The sequence below is a fragment of the Pseudophryne corroboree genome, chromosome 7, assembly GCF_028390025.1.
Source record: "Pseudophryne corroboree isolate aPseCor3 chromosome 7, aPseCor3.hap2, whole genome shotgun sequence".
Lineage (NCBI taxonomy): Eukaryota > Metazoa > Chordata > Amphibia > Anura > Myobatrachidae > Pseudophryne > Pseudophryne corroboree.
In genome coordinates, this window is record NC_086450.1 from 416,419,176 (window position 1) to 416,436,589 (window position 17,414).

A 17,414-nucleotide genomic window follows, 5' to 3' on the forward strand; every position below is an offset into this window, starting at 1 on the left:
TGTATGTGTTCAAGGATTTCAAATTTAAAATGGGTCTCACCGAACCGTCCGGTTTCGGCACCACAAATAGTGTGGAATAGTAACCCCGGCCTTGTTGAAGTAGGGGTACCTTGATTATCACCTGCTGGGAATACAGCTTGTGAATCGCTGCTAGCACCGCCTCCCTGTCTGAGGGAGCAATGGGCAAGGCGGATTTTAGGAAACGGCGGGGTGGAGTCGCCTCGAATTCCAGCCTGTATCCCTGAGATACTATTTGAAGGATCCAGGGATCCACCTGTGAGCAAGCCCACTGATCGCTGAAATTCCTGAGGCGGGCCCCCACCGTACCTGGCTCCGCTTGTGAAGCCCCACCGTCATGCGGCGGACTTGGAAGAGGAAGCGGGGGAGGACTTTTGTTCCTGGGAACCTGCTGTTTGCTGCAGCCTTTTCCCCCTGTCTCTGCCTCTTGACAGAAAAGACCCTCCTTTTCCCCGCTTGTTTTTCTGGGACCGAAAGGACTGAACCTGATAAAATGGCGCCTTCTTAGGCTGTGAGGGGACATGGGGTAAAAATGCTGACTTCCCAGACGTTGCTGTGGAAACTAGGTCGGAGAGACCATCCCCAAATAATTCCTCCCCCTTATAAGGCAAAACTTCCATGTGCCTTTTGGAATCTGCATCTCCAGTCCACTGGCGAGTCCATAAGCATCTCCTAGCAGAGATAGATAATGCACTTATTTTAGATGCCAGCCGGCAGATTTCCCTCTGGGCATCTCTCATGTATAAGACTGAGTCTTTTATATGGTCAATTGTTAGCAGGATCGTGTCTCTGTCTAACGTGTCAATATTTTCTGACAGTTTATCTGACCATGCAGCGGCAGCACTGCACATCCATGCTGACGCAATAGCTGGTCTGAGTATAATGCCTGAGTGTGTATATACAGACTTCAGGATCGCCTCCTGCTTTCTATCAGCAGGTTCCTTAAGGGCGGCCGTATCCTGGGACGGTAGTGCCACCTTTTTAGACAAACGTGTGAGCGCTTTATCCACCCTCGGGGGTGTTTCCCAACGTAACCTATCCTCTGGCGGGAAAGGGAACGCCATTAGTAGCTTCTTAGGAATTACCAATTTCTTATCAGGGGAAGCCCACGCTTCTTCACACACTTCATTTAATTCATCTGACGGGGGAAAAACTACAGGTAGTTTTTTCTCCCCAAACATAATACCCTTTTTTGTGGTACCTGGATGTAAATCAGAAATATTTAACACCTCTTTCATTGCCTCAATCATGCAGTGAATGGCCTTAACGGGCATTAAATTTGACTCATCGTCGTCGACACTGGTGTCAGTATCCGTTTTGACATCTACTTGTGCCACCTGAGATAACGGGCGTTTCAGAGCCCCTGATGAATTTTGAGACACCTGGACAGGCACGAGCTGAAGACTCGGCTGTCCCACAGTCGGCATGTCGTCAAATTTTTTATGTAAGGAGTCTATACGTGCACTCATTTCCTGCCATAATACCATCCACTCAGGTGTCTGACCCCCAGGGGGTGACATCCCTGCTAAAGGCATCTGCTCCCCCTCCACATCATTATCTTCCTCAAACATGTCGACACAGCCGTACCGACACACTCCACACACACAGGGAATGCTCAAATAGAGGACAGGACCCACAAAAGCCCTTTGGGGGGACAGAGTAAGAGTATGCCAGCACACACCAGAGCGCTATATATACAGGGACTAACTGAGTTATGTCCCTAATAGCTGCTTTTTATATAATATACTGTATACAGTGCCAATTTTAATGCCCCCCCTCTCTTTTCCCTCTTACTGTACTGTAGAATTGCAGGGAAGAGCCAGGGAGCTTCCTTCCAGCCGAGCTGTGAGGGAAAAATGGCGCCAGTGTGCTGAGGAGATAGGCTCCGCCCCTTTTTCGCGGCCTATTCTCCCGCTTTTTATGGGATTCTGGCAGGGGTATTTACCTCATATATAGCCCCAGGGGCTATATATTGAGGTATTTTAGCCAGCCAATGTGTTTTTATTGCTGCCTCAGTGCGTCCCCCCCCCAGCGCCCTGCACCCTCAGTGACCGGAGTGTGAAGTGTGTATGAGGAGCAATGGCGCACAGCTGCAGTGCTGTGCGCTACCTTGGTGAAGACAGGATGTCTTCATGCCGCCGATTTTCCGGACCATCTTCTTGCTTCTGGCTCTGTAAGGGGGACGGCGGCGCGGCTCCGGGACCGAACATCAAGGCTGGGCCTGCGGTCGATCCCTCTGGAGCTAATGGTGTCCAGTAGCCTAAGAAGCCCAATCCGGCTGCAAGCAGGCGAGTTCGCTTCTTCTCCCCTTAGTCCCTCGCTGCAGTGAGCCTGTTGCCAGCAGGTCTCACTGAAAATAACAAATTCTAAGACTATAACTTTCTAAGAGCTCAGGAGAGCCCCTAGTGTGCATCCAACCTCGGCCGGGCACGAAATCTAACTGGGGCTTGGAGGAGGGTCATAGTGGGAGGAGCCAGTGCACACCAGGCAGTCTAAGATCTTTCTAGAGTGCCCAGCCTCCTTCGGAGCCCGCTATTCCCCATGGTCCTTACGGAGTTCCCAGCATCCACTAGGACGTCAGAGAAATATATATATATATATATATATATATATATATATATATATATATATATATATACGCACACACACACACATATGTATAATAGATATATAAACACGCACACACATACATATATAAAGCCTCTTCTGTTTAAGTGTGATTAAGGAATCCCATTATCAACACAGACTTCGCTCGCCAGCTAGGTTTCCTTTGTACGTTTTTTGTTCACAACCGCTGCTAATAAAGCTTGTTGATCCTCCCCAGTCCTTTAAATCTCCCATCTCCCATGGTGCCCCGCGGCCGGCAGCTATGGAATTTAAATCATAGCGACCAATCAGGAGCGCGCATTCTGCTTCAAAACCAACGGCGGCTGCGGGGCCGGGAGAGCAGCAGCTGAGTCAGTGAGAGCAGCAGGCGCCGGGGCAGCAGCAGCAGCTCCCGCACAGTCCGCCGCACCTAGCCTCCGGGATACCAGCCGCAGCCCCCGATCCGTCCTGCACTGTACCCGTAACCTCTCAGCCCATCACCCCCGCCGCAGCAATGGCCCAGGTAGACGCCAGGGCGGTCGCCCAGCCCGCCAAGCCTCCCGGGGTGGCCGGACCTGCCGCGGTGAAGGAAATCCCGGAGATTCTGGTGGACACCCGCACCAGGCGCCGCTACCTCCGCGGCCGCTTCCTTGGCAAGGGCGGCTTCGCTAAGTGCTACGAGATCACGGACCTGGGCAGCCGGGTGGTGTACGCCGGCAAAATCGTGCCGAAGACCATGCTGCTAAAGCCACACCAGAAGGACAAGATGACCATGGAGATCGCCATCCAGCGCAGCCTGGGGCACCGGCATGTGGTCGGCTTCCACGGCTTCTTCGAGGACAACGACTTCGTCTACGTGGTGCTGGAGCTCTGCCGGCGGAGGGTACGTGAGGCGCTGCGGGTCGCTAAACTGGGACAGCCTCAGCCGTTGGACTACAAGTACCAGCGTGCCTGCCCCTCCAGGCCAACCCTGCTGGCAGCAGTGGTTCCACAGCAGCCCATGGTCCACAGGTCGCTTACTGGGGATGGTGTCTTAAATACTGGGGATGGAGTGTTAGCTCTTTGGTCCATACACAGCAGCTAGGGGTCCGCAGGTCGCTCACTGGGGACGATATCTTGTATGCTGGCGAGAGTGTTAGCTCTTGGGTCCATACATAGCAGGTCAGGGGCCGCAGATAACTTGCTGGGGAAGCTATGCCACGTATATCTGAGGCTGGACCCAAGAGCTTTAAGGCTCAGCTTGGCCGGAGAGGTGCTGCAGCAGCAGTTCCCCAGTATCTTGAAAGCAGACTGGCAGTAATGCAGGCCCCATTGGGGTGTAATGCAGTGATGTATCTGGTGGAGGCGGTGTGGAATGTAATGGGCTTTGTGTGTACAGTAATTCCTGGGGATAATGTAGGGTGGGTGCTCGGTTGTTGCATTGCATGCTCCCCTGCAACCCTGAGTGTATGCTGTGGGGTAAGGATAGCGTTGGGGTGATGCTGTGGATTGGGAATATATAATGCTAAAGTCAGTCCTAGAACTCTGCCCTCTCCATGAGCAGCTACACCAGGGTGCTGGAATGTGTCCGTTACAGACTGTGGCCTGAAGCTCAAGAACAGTTCCCATAACTGCAGCCAGTTGTCCCTGCACTCTGCCCCCTGCTGGCCACCCTCTGCCATGCACCATTTCAGTTGCACTTTCTTTGCAGGATATTCCTCCTGTAACCCTATCAGCTCCTGTTCTTATGCTGGTCCTATAAATTGGCATTACTGTCGGCTGATCTGCATTTGTCTCTTAAAATAACCTTGTCTCTGTGTAGTTTACTGCAGCTAGTATGAAATGCACACAACCTGTTCTTGATATCTGTATTGTAAGACTAGTTACTTCTGCATTGTGACACTGCATTTAATCTATATCCTATTACCCTCTCAACAGTCTTTGTTGGAGCTGCACAAGAGGAGGAAAGCAGTGACTGAGCCGGAAGCTCGCTATTACCTGCGCCAAACTATCATGGGCTGTCAGTATCTTCACAGCAGCAAGGTCATCCATAGAGATCTTAAACTTGGGAATCTGTTTCTCAATGATGAGATGGAGGTCAAAATAGGTAACTTTTATTTATCTGACTCATATGCGTTCTACACACACTTGTCTGTCACTGTGGCCATGTGTCAGCTGGTTCACTTTAGCTGTGACTAGGTAGGCCAATCCCGAGCATTATTTCTTTATTTCTCTAACGTCCTAGTGGATGCTGGGAACTCCGTAAGGACCATGGGGAATAGCGGGCTCCGAAGGAGGCTGGGCACTCTAGAAAGATTTAGGACTACCTGGTGTGCACTGGCTCCTCCCACGATGACCCTCCTCCAAGCCTGTTAGATTTCGTGCCTGGCCGAGGTTGGATGCACACTAGGGGCTCTCCTGAGCCCTTAGAAAGAAAGTATAGTTTTTTTATTTTCAGTGAGACCTGCTGGCAACAGGCTCACTGCAGCGAGGGACTAAGGGGAGAAGAAGCGAACTCGCCTGCTTGCAGCCGGATTGGGCTTCTTAGGCTACTGGACACCATTAGCTCCAGAGGGATCGACCGCAGGCCCAGTCCTTGGTGTTCGGTACCGGAGCCGCGCCGCCGTCCCCCTTACAGAGCCAGAAGCAAGAAGAGGTCCGGAAAAACGTCGGCAGAAGACATCAGTCTTCACCAAGGTAGCGCACAGCACTGCAACTGTGCGCCATTGCTCCTCATGCACACTTCACACTCCGGTCACTGAGGGTGCAGGGCGCTTGGGTGGGGGGGGGGGGGGGGGCGGCGGGGCTGCCCTGAGCTGCAGTAAAAATACCTTGGCTGGCTAAACTACCACAATATATAGCCCTGGAGGCTATATATGTGGTAAATTCCCCTGCCAGAATCCAGAAAAAAGCGGGAGAATAGGCCGCAGAAAAGGGGCGGAGCTATCTCCCTCAGACATACTGGCGCCATTTCTCCTTCACAGATCCGCTGGAAGGAAGCTCCCTGGCTCTCCCCTGCAGTCTACACTTCAGAACAGGGTAAAAACAGAGAGGGGGGGGCACTAAATTTGGGCGCAATACATATATAATATAAAAAGCAGCTTTCTCTATCGTCCTAGTGGATGCTGGGGTTCCTGAAAGGACCATGGGGAATAGCGGCTCCGCAGGAGACAGGGCACAAAAAGTAAAGCTTTAGGATCAGGTGGTGTGCACTGGCTCCTCCCCCTATGACCCTCCTCCAAGCCTCAGTTAGATTTTTGTGCCCGGCTGAGAAGGGTGCAATCTAGGTGGCTCTCCTAAAGAGCTGCTTAGAAAAGTTTAGCTTAGGTTTTTTATTTTACAGTGAGTCCTGCTGGCAACAGGATCACTGCAACGAGGGACTTAGGGGAGAAGTGAACTCACCTGCGTGCAGGATGGATTGGCTTCTTGGCTACTGGACATTAGCTCCAGAGGGACGATCACAGGTACAGCCTGGATGGTCACCGGAGCCTCGCCGCCGGCCCCCTTGCAGATGCTGAAACGAGAAGAGGTCCAGAATCGGCGGCAGAAGACTCCTCAGTCTTCTTAAGTAGCGCACAGCACTGCAGCTGTGCGCCATTTTCCTCTCAGCACACTTCACACGGCAGTCACTGAGGGTGCAGGGCGCTGGGAGGGGGGCGCCCTGGGAGGCAAATGAAAACCTTTTTTGGCTAAAAATACCTCGCATATAGCCTCCGGGGGCTATATGGAGATATTTAACCCCTGCCAGAATCCGTTAAGAGCGGGAGACGAGGCCGCCGAAAAAGGGGCGGGGCCTATCTCCTCAGCACACAGCGCCATTTTCCCTCACAGAAAGGCTGGAGGGAAGGCTCCCAGGCTCTCCCCTGCACTGCACTACAGAAACAGGGTTAAAACAGAGAGGGGGGGCACTAATTTGGCGTTAGAAATATATAAAAAAGATGCTATAAGGGAAAACACTTATATAAGGTTGTCCCTATATAATTATAGCGTTTTTGGTGTGTGCTGGCAAACTCTCCCTCTGTCTCTCCAAAGGGCTAGTGGGTCCTGTCCTCTATCAGAGCATTCCCTGTGTGTGTGCTGCGTGTCGGTACGTGTGTGTCGACATGTATGAGGACGATGTTGGTGAGGAGGCGGAGCAATTGCCTGTAATGGTGATGTCACTCTCTAGGGAGTCGACACCAGAATGGATGGCTTATTTAGGGAATTACGTGATAATGTCAACACGCGCCAAGGTCGGTTGACGACATGAGACGGCCGACAAACAATTAGTACCGGTCCAGACGTCTCAAAAACACCGTCAGGGGTTTTAAAACGCCCGTTTACTTTAGTCGGTCGACACAGACAGGGACACTGAATCCAGTGTCGACGGTGAATAAACAAACGTATTCCTTATTAGGGCCACACGTTAAGGGCAATGAAGGAGGTGTTACATATTTCTGATACTACAAGTACCACAAAAGAGGGTATTATGTGGGATGTGAAAAAACTACCGTAGTTTTTCCTGAATCAGAAAAATTAAATGAAGTGTGTGATGATGCGTGGGTTCCCCCCGATAGAAAATATGGGCGGTATACCCTTTCCCGCCAGAAGTTAGGGCGCGTTAGGAAACACCCCTTAGGGTGAATAAGGCGCTCACACGCTTATCAGAACAAGTGGCGGTACCGTCTATAGATAGGGCCGTCCTCAAGGAGCCAGCTGACAGGAGGCTGGAAAAATATCATAAAAAGTATATACACACATACTGGTGTTATACTGCGACCAGCGATCGCCTCAGCCTGGATGTGCAGAGCTGGGGTGGCTTGGTCGGATTCCCTGACTAAAAATATTGATACCCTTGACAGGGACAGTATTTTATTGACTATAGAGCATTTAAAGGATGTATTTCTATATATGCGAGATGCACAGAGGGATATTTGCACTCTGGCATCAAGAGTAAGTGCGATGTCCATATCTGCCAGAAGATGTTTATGGACACGACAGTGGTCAGGTGATGCAGATTCCAAACGGCACAAAGGTGTATTGCCATATAAAGGAAGAGGAGTTATTTGGGGTCGGTCCATCGGACCTGGTGGCCACGGCAACTGCTGGAAAATCCACCGTTTTTACCCTAAGTCACATCTCTGCAGAAAAAGACACCGTCTTTTCAGCTTCAGTCCTTTCGTCCCTATAAGAGTCATATCTGCCCAGGGATAGAGGAAAGGGAAGAAGACTGCAGCAGGCAGCCCATTCCCAGGAACAGAAGCGTTCCACCGCTTCTGACAAGCTCTCAGCATGACGCTGAGACCGTACAGGACCCCTGGATCCTACAAGTAGTATCCCAGGGGTACAGTTTGGAACGTCGAGACGTTTCCCCTGCGCAGGCTCCTGAAGGCTGCTTTACCAAGGTCTCTCTCCGACAAGGAGGCAGTATGGGAAAAAATTCACGAGCTGTATTCCCAGCAGGTGATAATTAAATTACCCCTCCTACAACAAGAAAAGGGGTATTATTCCACACTATATTGTGGTACTGAAGCCAGAAGGCTAGGTGAGACCTATTCTAAATCTAAAAAAATTTGAACACTTACAAAGGTTCAAATCAAGATGGAGTCACTCAGAGCAGTGATAACGAACCGGGAAGAAGGGGACTATCTGGTGTCCCGAGACATCAGGGATGCTTACCTCCATGTCCCAAATTTGCCCTTATCACTAAGGGTACCTCAGGTTCGTGGTACAAAACTGTCACTATCAGTTTCAGACGCTGCCGTTTGGATTGTCTACGGCACCCCGGGTCTTTACCAAGGTAATGGCCGAAATGATGGTTCTTCTTCGAAGAAAAGGCGTCTTAATTATCCCTTACTTGGACGATCTCCTGATAAGGGCAAAGTCCAGGGAACAGTTGGAGGTCGGAGTAGCACTATCTCGGATACTGTTACAACAGCAGGGGTGGATTCTAAAGATTCCAAAATCGCAGCTGATCCCGACAACAAGTCTCCTGTGCTTAGGGATGATTCTGGACACAGTCCAGAAAAAGGTGTTTCTCCCGGAAGAGAAAGCCAGGGAGTTATCCGAGCTAGTCAGGAACCTCCTAAAATCAGTGCATCATTGCACAAGGGCCATGGTAAAAAAAATGGTGACTTCCTTCGAAGCAATTCCAGTCGGCAGATTTCATGCAAGAACTTTTCAGTGGGATCTGCTGGACAAATGGTCCGGATTGCATCTTCAGATGCATCAGCGGATAACCCTATATCCAAGGACAAGGGTGTCTCTCCTGTGGTGGTTACAGAGTGCTCATCTTCTAGAGGGCCGCAGATTCGGCATTCAGTTTTGGATGTTGGTGACCACGGAGGCCAGCCCGAGAGGCTGGGGAGCAGTCACACAAGGAAAAAATTTCCAGGGAGTGTGATCAAGTCTGGAGATTTTTCTCCACATAAATATAGCTAAGGGTAAATTTATAATGCTCTAAGCTTAGCAAGACCTCTGCTTCAAGGTCAGCCGGTATTGATCCAGTGGGATAAAACATCACGGCAGTCGCCCACGTAAATAGACAGGGCGGCACAAGAAGCAGGAGGGCAGTGGCAAAAACTGCAAGGACTTTTCGCTGGGCGGAAAATCATGTGATAGCACTGTCAGCAGTGTTTCATTCCGGGAATGGAAACTGGGAAGCAGACTTCCTCAGTAGGCACGACCTCCACCCGGCAGAGTGGGAACTTCATGGGGAAGTTTTCCACATAATTGTAAACCGTTGGGAATTACCAAAGGTGGACATGATGGCGTCCCGTCTGAACAAAAAACGGGACAGGTATTGCGCCAGGTTAAGAGACCCTCAGGCAATAGCTGTGGACGTTTCTGGTAACACCGTGGGTGTACCAGTCGGTGTATGTGTTCCATCCTCTGTTTTTCATACCTAAGGTACTGAGAATTATTAGACGTAGAGGAGTAAGAACTATACTCATGGCTCCGGATTGGCCAAGAAGGACTTGGTACCCGGAACTTCAAGAGATGCTCACAGATGACTTATGGCCTCTGCCGCTAAGAAGGGACTTGTTTCAGCAAGTACCATGTCTGTTCCAAGACTTACCGCAGCTGCGTTTGACGGCATGGCGGTGGAACGCCGGATCCTAAGGGAAAAGGCATTCAGGAAGAGGTCATTCCTACCCTGGTCAAAGCCAGAAAGGAGGTGACCGCACAACATTATCACCACATGTGGCGAAAATATGTTGCATGGTGTGAGGCCAGGAAGGCCCCACGAAGAAATCTCAACTCGGTCGATTCCTGCATTTCCTGCAAACAGGAGTGTCTATGGGCCTCAAATTGGGGTCCATTAAGGTTCAAATTTCGGCCCTGTCGATTTTTCTTCCAGAAAGAATTGGCTTCAGTTCCTGAAGTCCAGAAGTTTGTCAAGGGAGTATTGCATATACAACCCCCTTTTGTGCCTCCAGTGGCACTGTGGGATCTCAACGTAGTTCTGGGATTCCTCAAAACACATTGGTTTAAAACCAGTCAAATCTGTGGATTTGAAGCATCTCACATGAAAAGTGAACATGCTCTTGGACCTGGCCTGGACCAGGCGAGTGTCAAATTGGTGGTTTTTTTCTCAAAAAAGCCCATATCTGTTTGTCCATTCGGACAGGGCAGAGCTGCGGACTCGTCCCCAGTTCTCTCCCTAAGGTGGTGTCAGTGTTTCACCTGAACCAGCTTATTGTGGTGTCTTGCGCCTACTAGGGACTTGGAGGACTCCAAGTTGCTAGATGTGGTCAGGGCCCTGAAAATATAGGTTCCAGGACGTCTGGAGTCAGGAAAACTGACTTGCTGTTATCCTGTATGCACCCAACAAACTGGGTGCTCTTGCTTTTAAGCAGACTTTTGCTAGTTGGATGTGTAATACAATTCAGCTTGCACATTCTGTGGCAGGCCTGCCACAGCCAAAATATGTAAATGCCCATTCCACAAGGAAGGTGGGCTCATCTTGGGCGGCTGCCCGAGGGGTCTCGGCTTTACAACTTTGCCGAGCGGCTATTTAGTCAGGGGCAAACACGTTTGTAAAATCCTACAAATTTGATACCCTGGCTAAGGAGGACCTGGAGTTCTCTCATTCAGTGCTGCAGAGTCATCCGCACTCTCCCGCCTGTTTGGGAGCTTTGGTATAATCCCCATGGTCCTTTCAGGAACCCCAGCATCCACTAGGACGATAGAGAAAATAAGAATTTACTTACCGATAATTCTATTTCTCTGAGTCCGTAGTGGATGCTGGGCGCCCATCCCAAGTGCGGATTATCTGCATTACTTGTACATAGTTACAAAAATCGGGTTATTGTTGTGAGCCATCCTTTCAGAGGCTCCGCTGTTATCATACTGTTAACTGGGTTCAGATCACAGGTTGTACAGTGTGATTGGTGTGGCTGGTATGAGTCTTACCCGGGATTCATAAATCCTTCCTTATTGTGTACGCTCGTCCGGGCACAGTACCTAACTGAGGCTTGGAGGAGGGTCATAGGGGGAGGAGCCAGTGCACACCACCTGATCCTAAAGCTTTACTTTTTGTGCCCTGTCTCCTGCGGAGCCGCTATTCCCCATGGTCCTTTCAGGAACCCCAGCATCCACTACGGACTCCGAGAAATAGAATTATCGGTAAGTAAATTCTTATTATAAGGGACATAACTCAGTTAGTCCCTGCATTATATAGCGCTCTGGTGTGTGCTGGCATACTCTCACTCTGTCCCCCCAAAGGGCTTTTGTGGGTCCTGTCCTCATTCGGAGCATTCCTTGTGTGTGCGCGGTGTCGGTACGGCTGTGTCGACATGTTTGATGAGGATAATGATGTGGATGCGGAGCAGATGCCTTTAGAAGGGATGTCACCCCCTGCGGGGCAGACACCTGAGTGGATGGGCTTATGGAAAGTAATGAGTGCACGTATAGACTCCTTATATAAGAAAATCGACGACATGCCAAATGTGGGACAGCCGACTTCTCAGCTCGTGCCTGCCCAGGCGTCGCATGGGTCGTCAGGGGCTCTAAAACGCCCGCTACCTCAAGCAGACCCAGATGTCGACACTGATACTGACGCCAGTGTCGACGACGAGTCAAACCTGATGCCCACTAAGGCCATTCACTGTATGATTGAGGCAATGAAAGAGGTGTTAAACATTTCTGATATAACTACTGGTACCACTAAAAAGGGTATTATGTTTGGAGAGAAACTACCCGTAGTTTCTCTAACGTCCTAGTGGATGCTGGGGACTCCGTCAGGACCATGGGGAATAGCGGGCTCCGCAGGAGACAGGGCACATCTAAAAAAGCTTTTTAGGTCACATGGTGTGTACTGGCTCCTCCCCCTATGACCCTCCTCCAAGCCTCAGTTAGGTTTTTGTGCCCGTCCGAGAGGGTGCAATCTAGGTGGCTCTCTTAAAGAGCTGTTTAGAAAAGTTTTTTTTTTTAGGTTTCTAATCAGTGATTCCTGCTGGCGACAGGATCACTGCAACGAGGGACTTAGGGGAGAGACTTGCAACTCACCTGCGTGCAGGAGGATTGAAGTTTTAGGCTACTGGACACTGAGCTCCAGAGGGAGTCGGAACACAGGTCAGCCTGGGGTTCGTCCCGGAGCCGCGCCGCCGATCCCCCTTACAGACGCTGAAGAACGGCAGAACGGAGGTCCGGAAACAGGCGGCAGAAGACTCCTCAGTCTTCATGAAGGTAGCGCACAGCACTGCAGCTGTGCGCCATTGTTGCTACACGGCTCACTGATCTCGGTCACGGAGGGTGCAGGGCGCTGCTGGGGGCGCCCTGGGCAGCAATATAGATTACCTTAGAGGCAAATAAATACATCACATATAGCCATTAAGGCTATATATGTATTTAACCCAGGCCAGTTTTCCTAATAACCGGGAGAAAAGCCCGCCGTGAAAGGGGCGGAGCTTATTCTCCTCAGCACTCAGCGCCATTTTCCTGACCAGCTCCGCTGGTGAGGAAGGCTCCCACTCTCCCCTGCACTACAGAAACAGGGTTAAAGAGAAGGGGGGCATAAATTGGCGATATAATTATATATTAAGAGCCCATATATAGAAACAACACCTTCTAGGGTTGTTATATACATTATGGCGCTTTTGGTGTGTGCTGGCAAACTCTCCCTCTGTCTCCCCAAAGGGCTAGTGGGTCCTGTCCTCTATCAGAGCATTCCCTGTATGTGTGTGCTGTAGGTCGGTACGTGTGTCGACATGTATGAGGAAAATGTTGGTGAGGAGACGGAGAAAATTGCCTGTAATGGTGATGTCACTCTCTAGGGAGTCGACACCAGAATGGATGGCTTACTTATGGAATTACGTGATAATGTCAACACGCTGCAAGCCGGTTGACGACATGAGACAGCCGGCGGACAAATTAGTATCGGTCCAGGCGTCTCAGACACCGTCAGGGGCTTGTAAAAACGCCCATTTACCTCAGTCGGTCGACAGACACTGACACGGACACTGACCCCAGTGTCGACGGTGAAGAAACAAACGTAGTTTTCCTTTAGGGCCACAAGTTACATGTTAAGGGCAATGAAGGAGGTGTTACGTATTTCTGATACCACAAGTACCACAAATAAGGGTATTTTGTAGGGTGGGAATAAACTACTTGTAGTTTTGCCTGAATCAGATAAATTAAATGAAGTGTGTGATGATACGTGGGGTTCCTCCGACAGAAAGTTATGGGCGGTATACCCTTTTTCCCGCCAGTAGTAAGGGCGAGTTGGAAAACACACCTTAGGGTGGACAAGGCGCTCACACGCTTATAAAAAACATGGCGTTACCGTTTCCAGATACGGCCGCCCTCAAGGAGCCAGCTGATAGGAAGCTGGAAAATATCATAACAGTATATACACACATACTGGTGTTATACTACGACCAGCAATCGCCTCAGCCTGGATGTGCAGCGCTGAGGGGGCTTGGTCGGATTTCCTGACTGAAAATTTTGATACCCTTGACAGGGACAGGATTTTATTGTCTATAGAGCATTTTAAGGATGCATTTCTATATATGTGATGCGCAGAGGCATATTTGCATTCTGGCATCAAGAGTAAATGTGATGTACATATCTGCCAGACGAAGACACGACAGTGGTCAGGTGAGGCAGATTCCAGACGGCATATGGAAGTATTGCCGTATAAAGGGGCGGTCCATTGGACCTGGTGGCCATGGCAACAGCTGAAAAATCCACCTTTTGTTACCCCGAGTCACATATTGGCAGAAAAGGACACAGTCTTTTCAGTCTCAGTCCTTTCGTCCCCATACGGGCAGGCGGGCGAAGGCCAGTCATATCTGCCCAGGGGGAGAGGAAAGGGAAGAAGACTGCAGCAAGCAGCTCATTCCCAGGAACAGAAGCTCCTCACGGCTTCTGCCAAGTCCGCAGCATAACGCTGGGGCCGTACAAGCGGACTCAGGTGCGGTAGGGGGTCATCTCAAGAGTTTCAGCAACACTCGCAAGGGAACTCCGGGATCCTACATGTAATATCCCAGGTGTACATTGGAAATTCGAGACGTCTCCCCCTCACACAATTCACAGGCTGTATTCCCAGCAGGTGATAATCAAAGTACCCTTCTTACAACAAGGAAGGGGGTAGTATTCCACACTATATTGTGGTACTGAAGCCAACCGGCTCGGTGAGATCTGAAATATTTGAACACTTACATACAAGCGTTCAAATCAAGATGGAGTCACTCGGAGCAGTGATAGCGAACCAGGAAGAAGGGGACGATATGATGTCACTGGATATCAGGGACGTTTACCTACAGGTCCAAATTTGCCCTTCTCACCAAGGGTACTTCAGGTTCCTGGTACAGAACTGTCACTATCAGTTCAGACGCTGCCGTTTGGATTGTCCACGGCGCCCCGGGTCTTTACCAAGGTAATGGCCGGAATGATTTTTCTTAAAAGAAACATGGACGCTTTCCTGATAAGGGCAAGGTCCAGAGAACAGTTGGAGGTCGGAGTAGCACTATCTTAAGTAGTTCTACGACAGCACGAGTGGATTCTAAATATTCCAAAATCGCAGCTTTTTCCGACGACACGTCTACTGTTCCTAGGGAAGATTCTGGACACAGTCCAGAAAAACGTGTTTCTCCCAGTGGAGAAAACCAGGGAGTTATCCGAGCTAATCGGGATCCTCCTAAAACCAGGAAAAGTGTCAGTGCATCATTGCACAAGAGTCCTGGTAAAAATGGTGGCTTATTACGAAGCAATTCCATTCGGCAGATTTCCCGCAAGAACTCTTCAGTGGGATCTGCTGGACAAATGGTCCGGATCGCATCCTCAGATGCATCAGCGGATAACCCTATATCCAAGGAAAAGGGTGTCTCTCCTGTGGTGATTACAGAGTGCTCATCTTCTAGAGGGCCGCAGATTCGGCATTCAGGATTGGATGCCGGTGACCACGGAGGCCAGCCTGAGAGGCTGGGGAACAGTCACACAAGGAAAAAATTTCCAGGGAAGTGTGATTAAGTCTGGAGAATTCTCTCCGCATAAATAAGCTTAGAGCAAATTTATAATGCTCTAAACTTAGCTAGACCTCTGCTTCAAGGTCAGCCGGTATTGATCCAGTGGGATAACATCACGGCAGTCGCCCACGTAAACAGAAGGGCGGCACAAGAAGCAGGAGGGCAGTGAAAACTGCAAGGATTTTTCGCTAGGCGGAAAATCATGTGATAGCACTGTCAGCAGTGTTCTTTCCGGGAGTGGACGACTGGGAAGCAGACTTCCTCAGCAGGCATGACCTCCACCCGGGAGAGTGGAAACTTCATAGGGAAGTTTTTCAACATGATTGTGGACCGTTGGCAAAGACCAAAGGTGGACATGATGGCGTCCCGCCCGAACAAAAAACGGGACAGGTATTCCGCCAGGTCATGAGACCTTCAGGCGATAGCTGTGGATGTTCTGGTAACACCGTGGGTGTACCAGTCTGTGTATGTGTTCCCTCCTCTGTTTCTCATAACCAGGGTATTGAGAATTATAAGACATAGAGGAGTATGAACTATACTAGTGGCTCCGGATTGGCCAAGAGGGACTTGGTACCCGGAACTTCAAGAAATGCTCACAGAGGACTAAGGGCCTGGGGAGCTAAGAAGGGACTTGATTCAGCAAGTACCATGTCTATTCCAAGACTTACCGCGGCTGCGTTTGACGGCATGGCGGTTGAATGCCGGATCCTGAGGGGAAAAGGCATTCCATAAGAGGTCATACCTACCCTGGTCAAAGCCAGGAAGGAGGTGACCGCACAACGTCATCACCACATGTGGTGAAAATATGTTGCGTGGGTGAGGCCAGGAAGGCTCCACGACGGAAATTCAACTAGGTCGATTTCTACACTTCCTGAAAACAGGAGTGTTTTGGACCTCAAATTGGGGTTCATTAACATTTAAATTTCGGCCCTGTAGATTTTCTTCCAGAAAGAATTGACTTCAGTTCCTGAAGTCCAGATTGTAAAGGATGTATTGCATATACAGCTTTTTTGTGCCCCTAGGGGCACCGTGAGATCTCAACATAGTGTTGGGATTTCTTAAAATCATATTGGTTTGAACCGCTCAAATCTGTGGATTTGAAATATCTCACATGGAAAGTGACCATGCTGTTGACAAATATCTCACATGGGAAGTGACCATGTTAGCCCTGGCCTCGGCCAGGCGATTGTCAGAATGGGCGGCTTTGTCTTACAAAAGCCCATATTAAAATTTTCCATTTGAACAGGACAGAACTGGGACTCGTCTCCAGTTTCTTCATAAAGGGGTGTCAGCGTTTTCACCTGAAACAACCTCTTGTGGTGCCTGCGGCTACTAGGGACTTGGAGGACTCCAAGTTACTAGACGTGGTCAGGGCCCTAAAAATATATATATATATATATATATATATATATATATATATATATATATATATATATATATATATATATATATATATATATATATATATATATATATATATATATAGTTAGGACGGCTGGAGTCAGAAAGTCTGACTTGCTGTTTATACTGTATACACCCAACAAGCTGGGTGCTCATGCTTCTAAGCAGTCTATTGCACGCTGGATTTGTAGTACAATTCAGCTTGCACATTCTGTGGCAGGCCTGCCACAGACGAAATATGTAGATGCCCATTCCACAAGGAAGGTGGGCTCATCCTGGGCGGCTGCCCGAGGAGTCTCGGCATTACAACTTTGCCGAGCAGCTACGTGGTCAGGGGAGAACACGTTTGTAAAATTTTACAAATTTTGATACTCTGGCTAAGGAGGACCTGGAGTTCTCTCATTCGGTGCTGCAGAGTCATCCGCACTCTCCCGCCCGTTTGGGAGCTTTGGTATAATCCCCATGGTCCTGACGGAGTCCCCAGCATCCACTAGGACGTTAGAGAAAATAAGAATTTACTTACCGATAATTCTATTTCTCGTAGTCCGTAGTGGATGCTGGGCGCCCATCCCAAGTGCGGATTGTCTGCAATGCTTGTACATAGTTATTGTTACAAAAATCGGGTTATTACTATTGTTGTGAGCCATCTTTTCGGAGGCTACTTCGTTTTGTTATCATACTGTTAACTGGGTTCAGATCACAAGTTGTACGGTGTGATTGGTGTGGCTGGTATGAGTCTTACCCGGGATTCAAGATCCTTCCTTATTGTGTACGCTCGTCCGGGCACAGTACCTAACTGAGGCTTGGAGGGTCATAGGGGGAGGAGCCAGTACACACCATGTGACCTAAAAAGCTTTTTTAGATGTGCCCTGTCTCCTGCGGAGCCCGCTATTCCCCATGGTCCTGACGGAGTCCCCAGCATCCACTACGGACTACGAGAAATAGAATTATCGGTAAGTAAATTCTTATTTTTTCCCCCAT

The 17,414-nt window shown here is 49.6% G+C and overlaps 1 protein-coding gene across 1 annotated transcript in view; it reads left to right on the forward strand.

Moving 5' to 3' along the window:
* Positions 1-2,933: 2,933 nt before the first annotated feature.
* PLK1 (polo like kinase 1) overlaps positions 2,934-17,414 on the forward strand; it is a 41,592-nt gene continuing 27,111 nt past the window's right edge. Inside the window, exons 1-2 of the mRNA XM_063934757.1 lie at positions 2,934-3,487; positions 4,522-4,690. Of these exons, the coding sequence (XP_063790827.1) occupies positions 3,119-3,487; positions 4,522-4,690 (538 nt within the window). The 5' untranslated portion in view covers positions 2,934-3,118. The remainder of the gene's footprint in view (positions 3,488-4,521; positions 4,691-17,414) is intronic.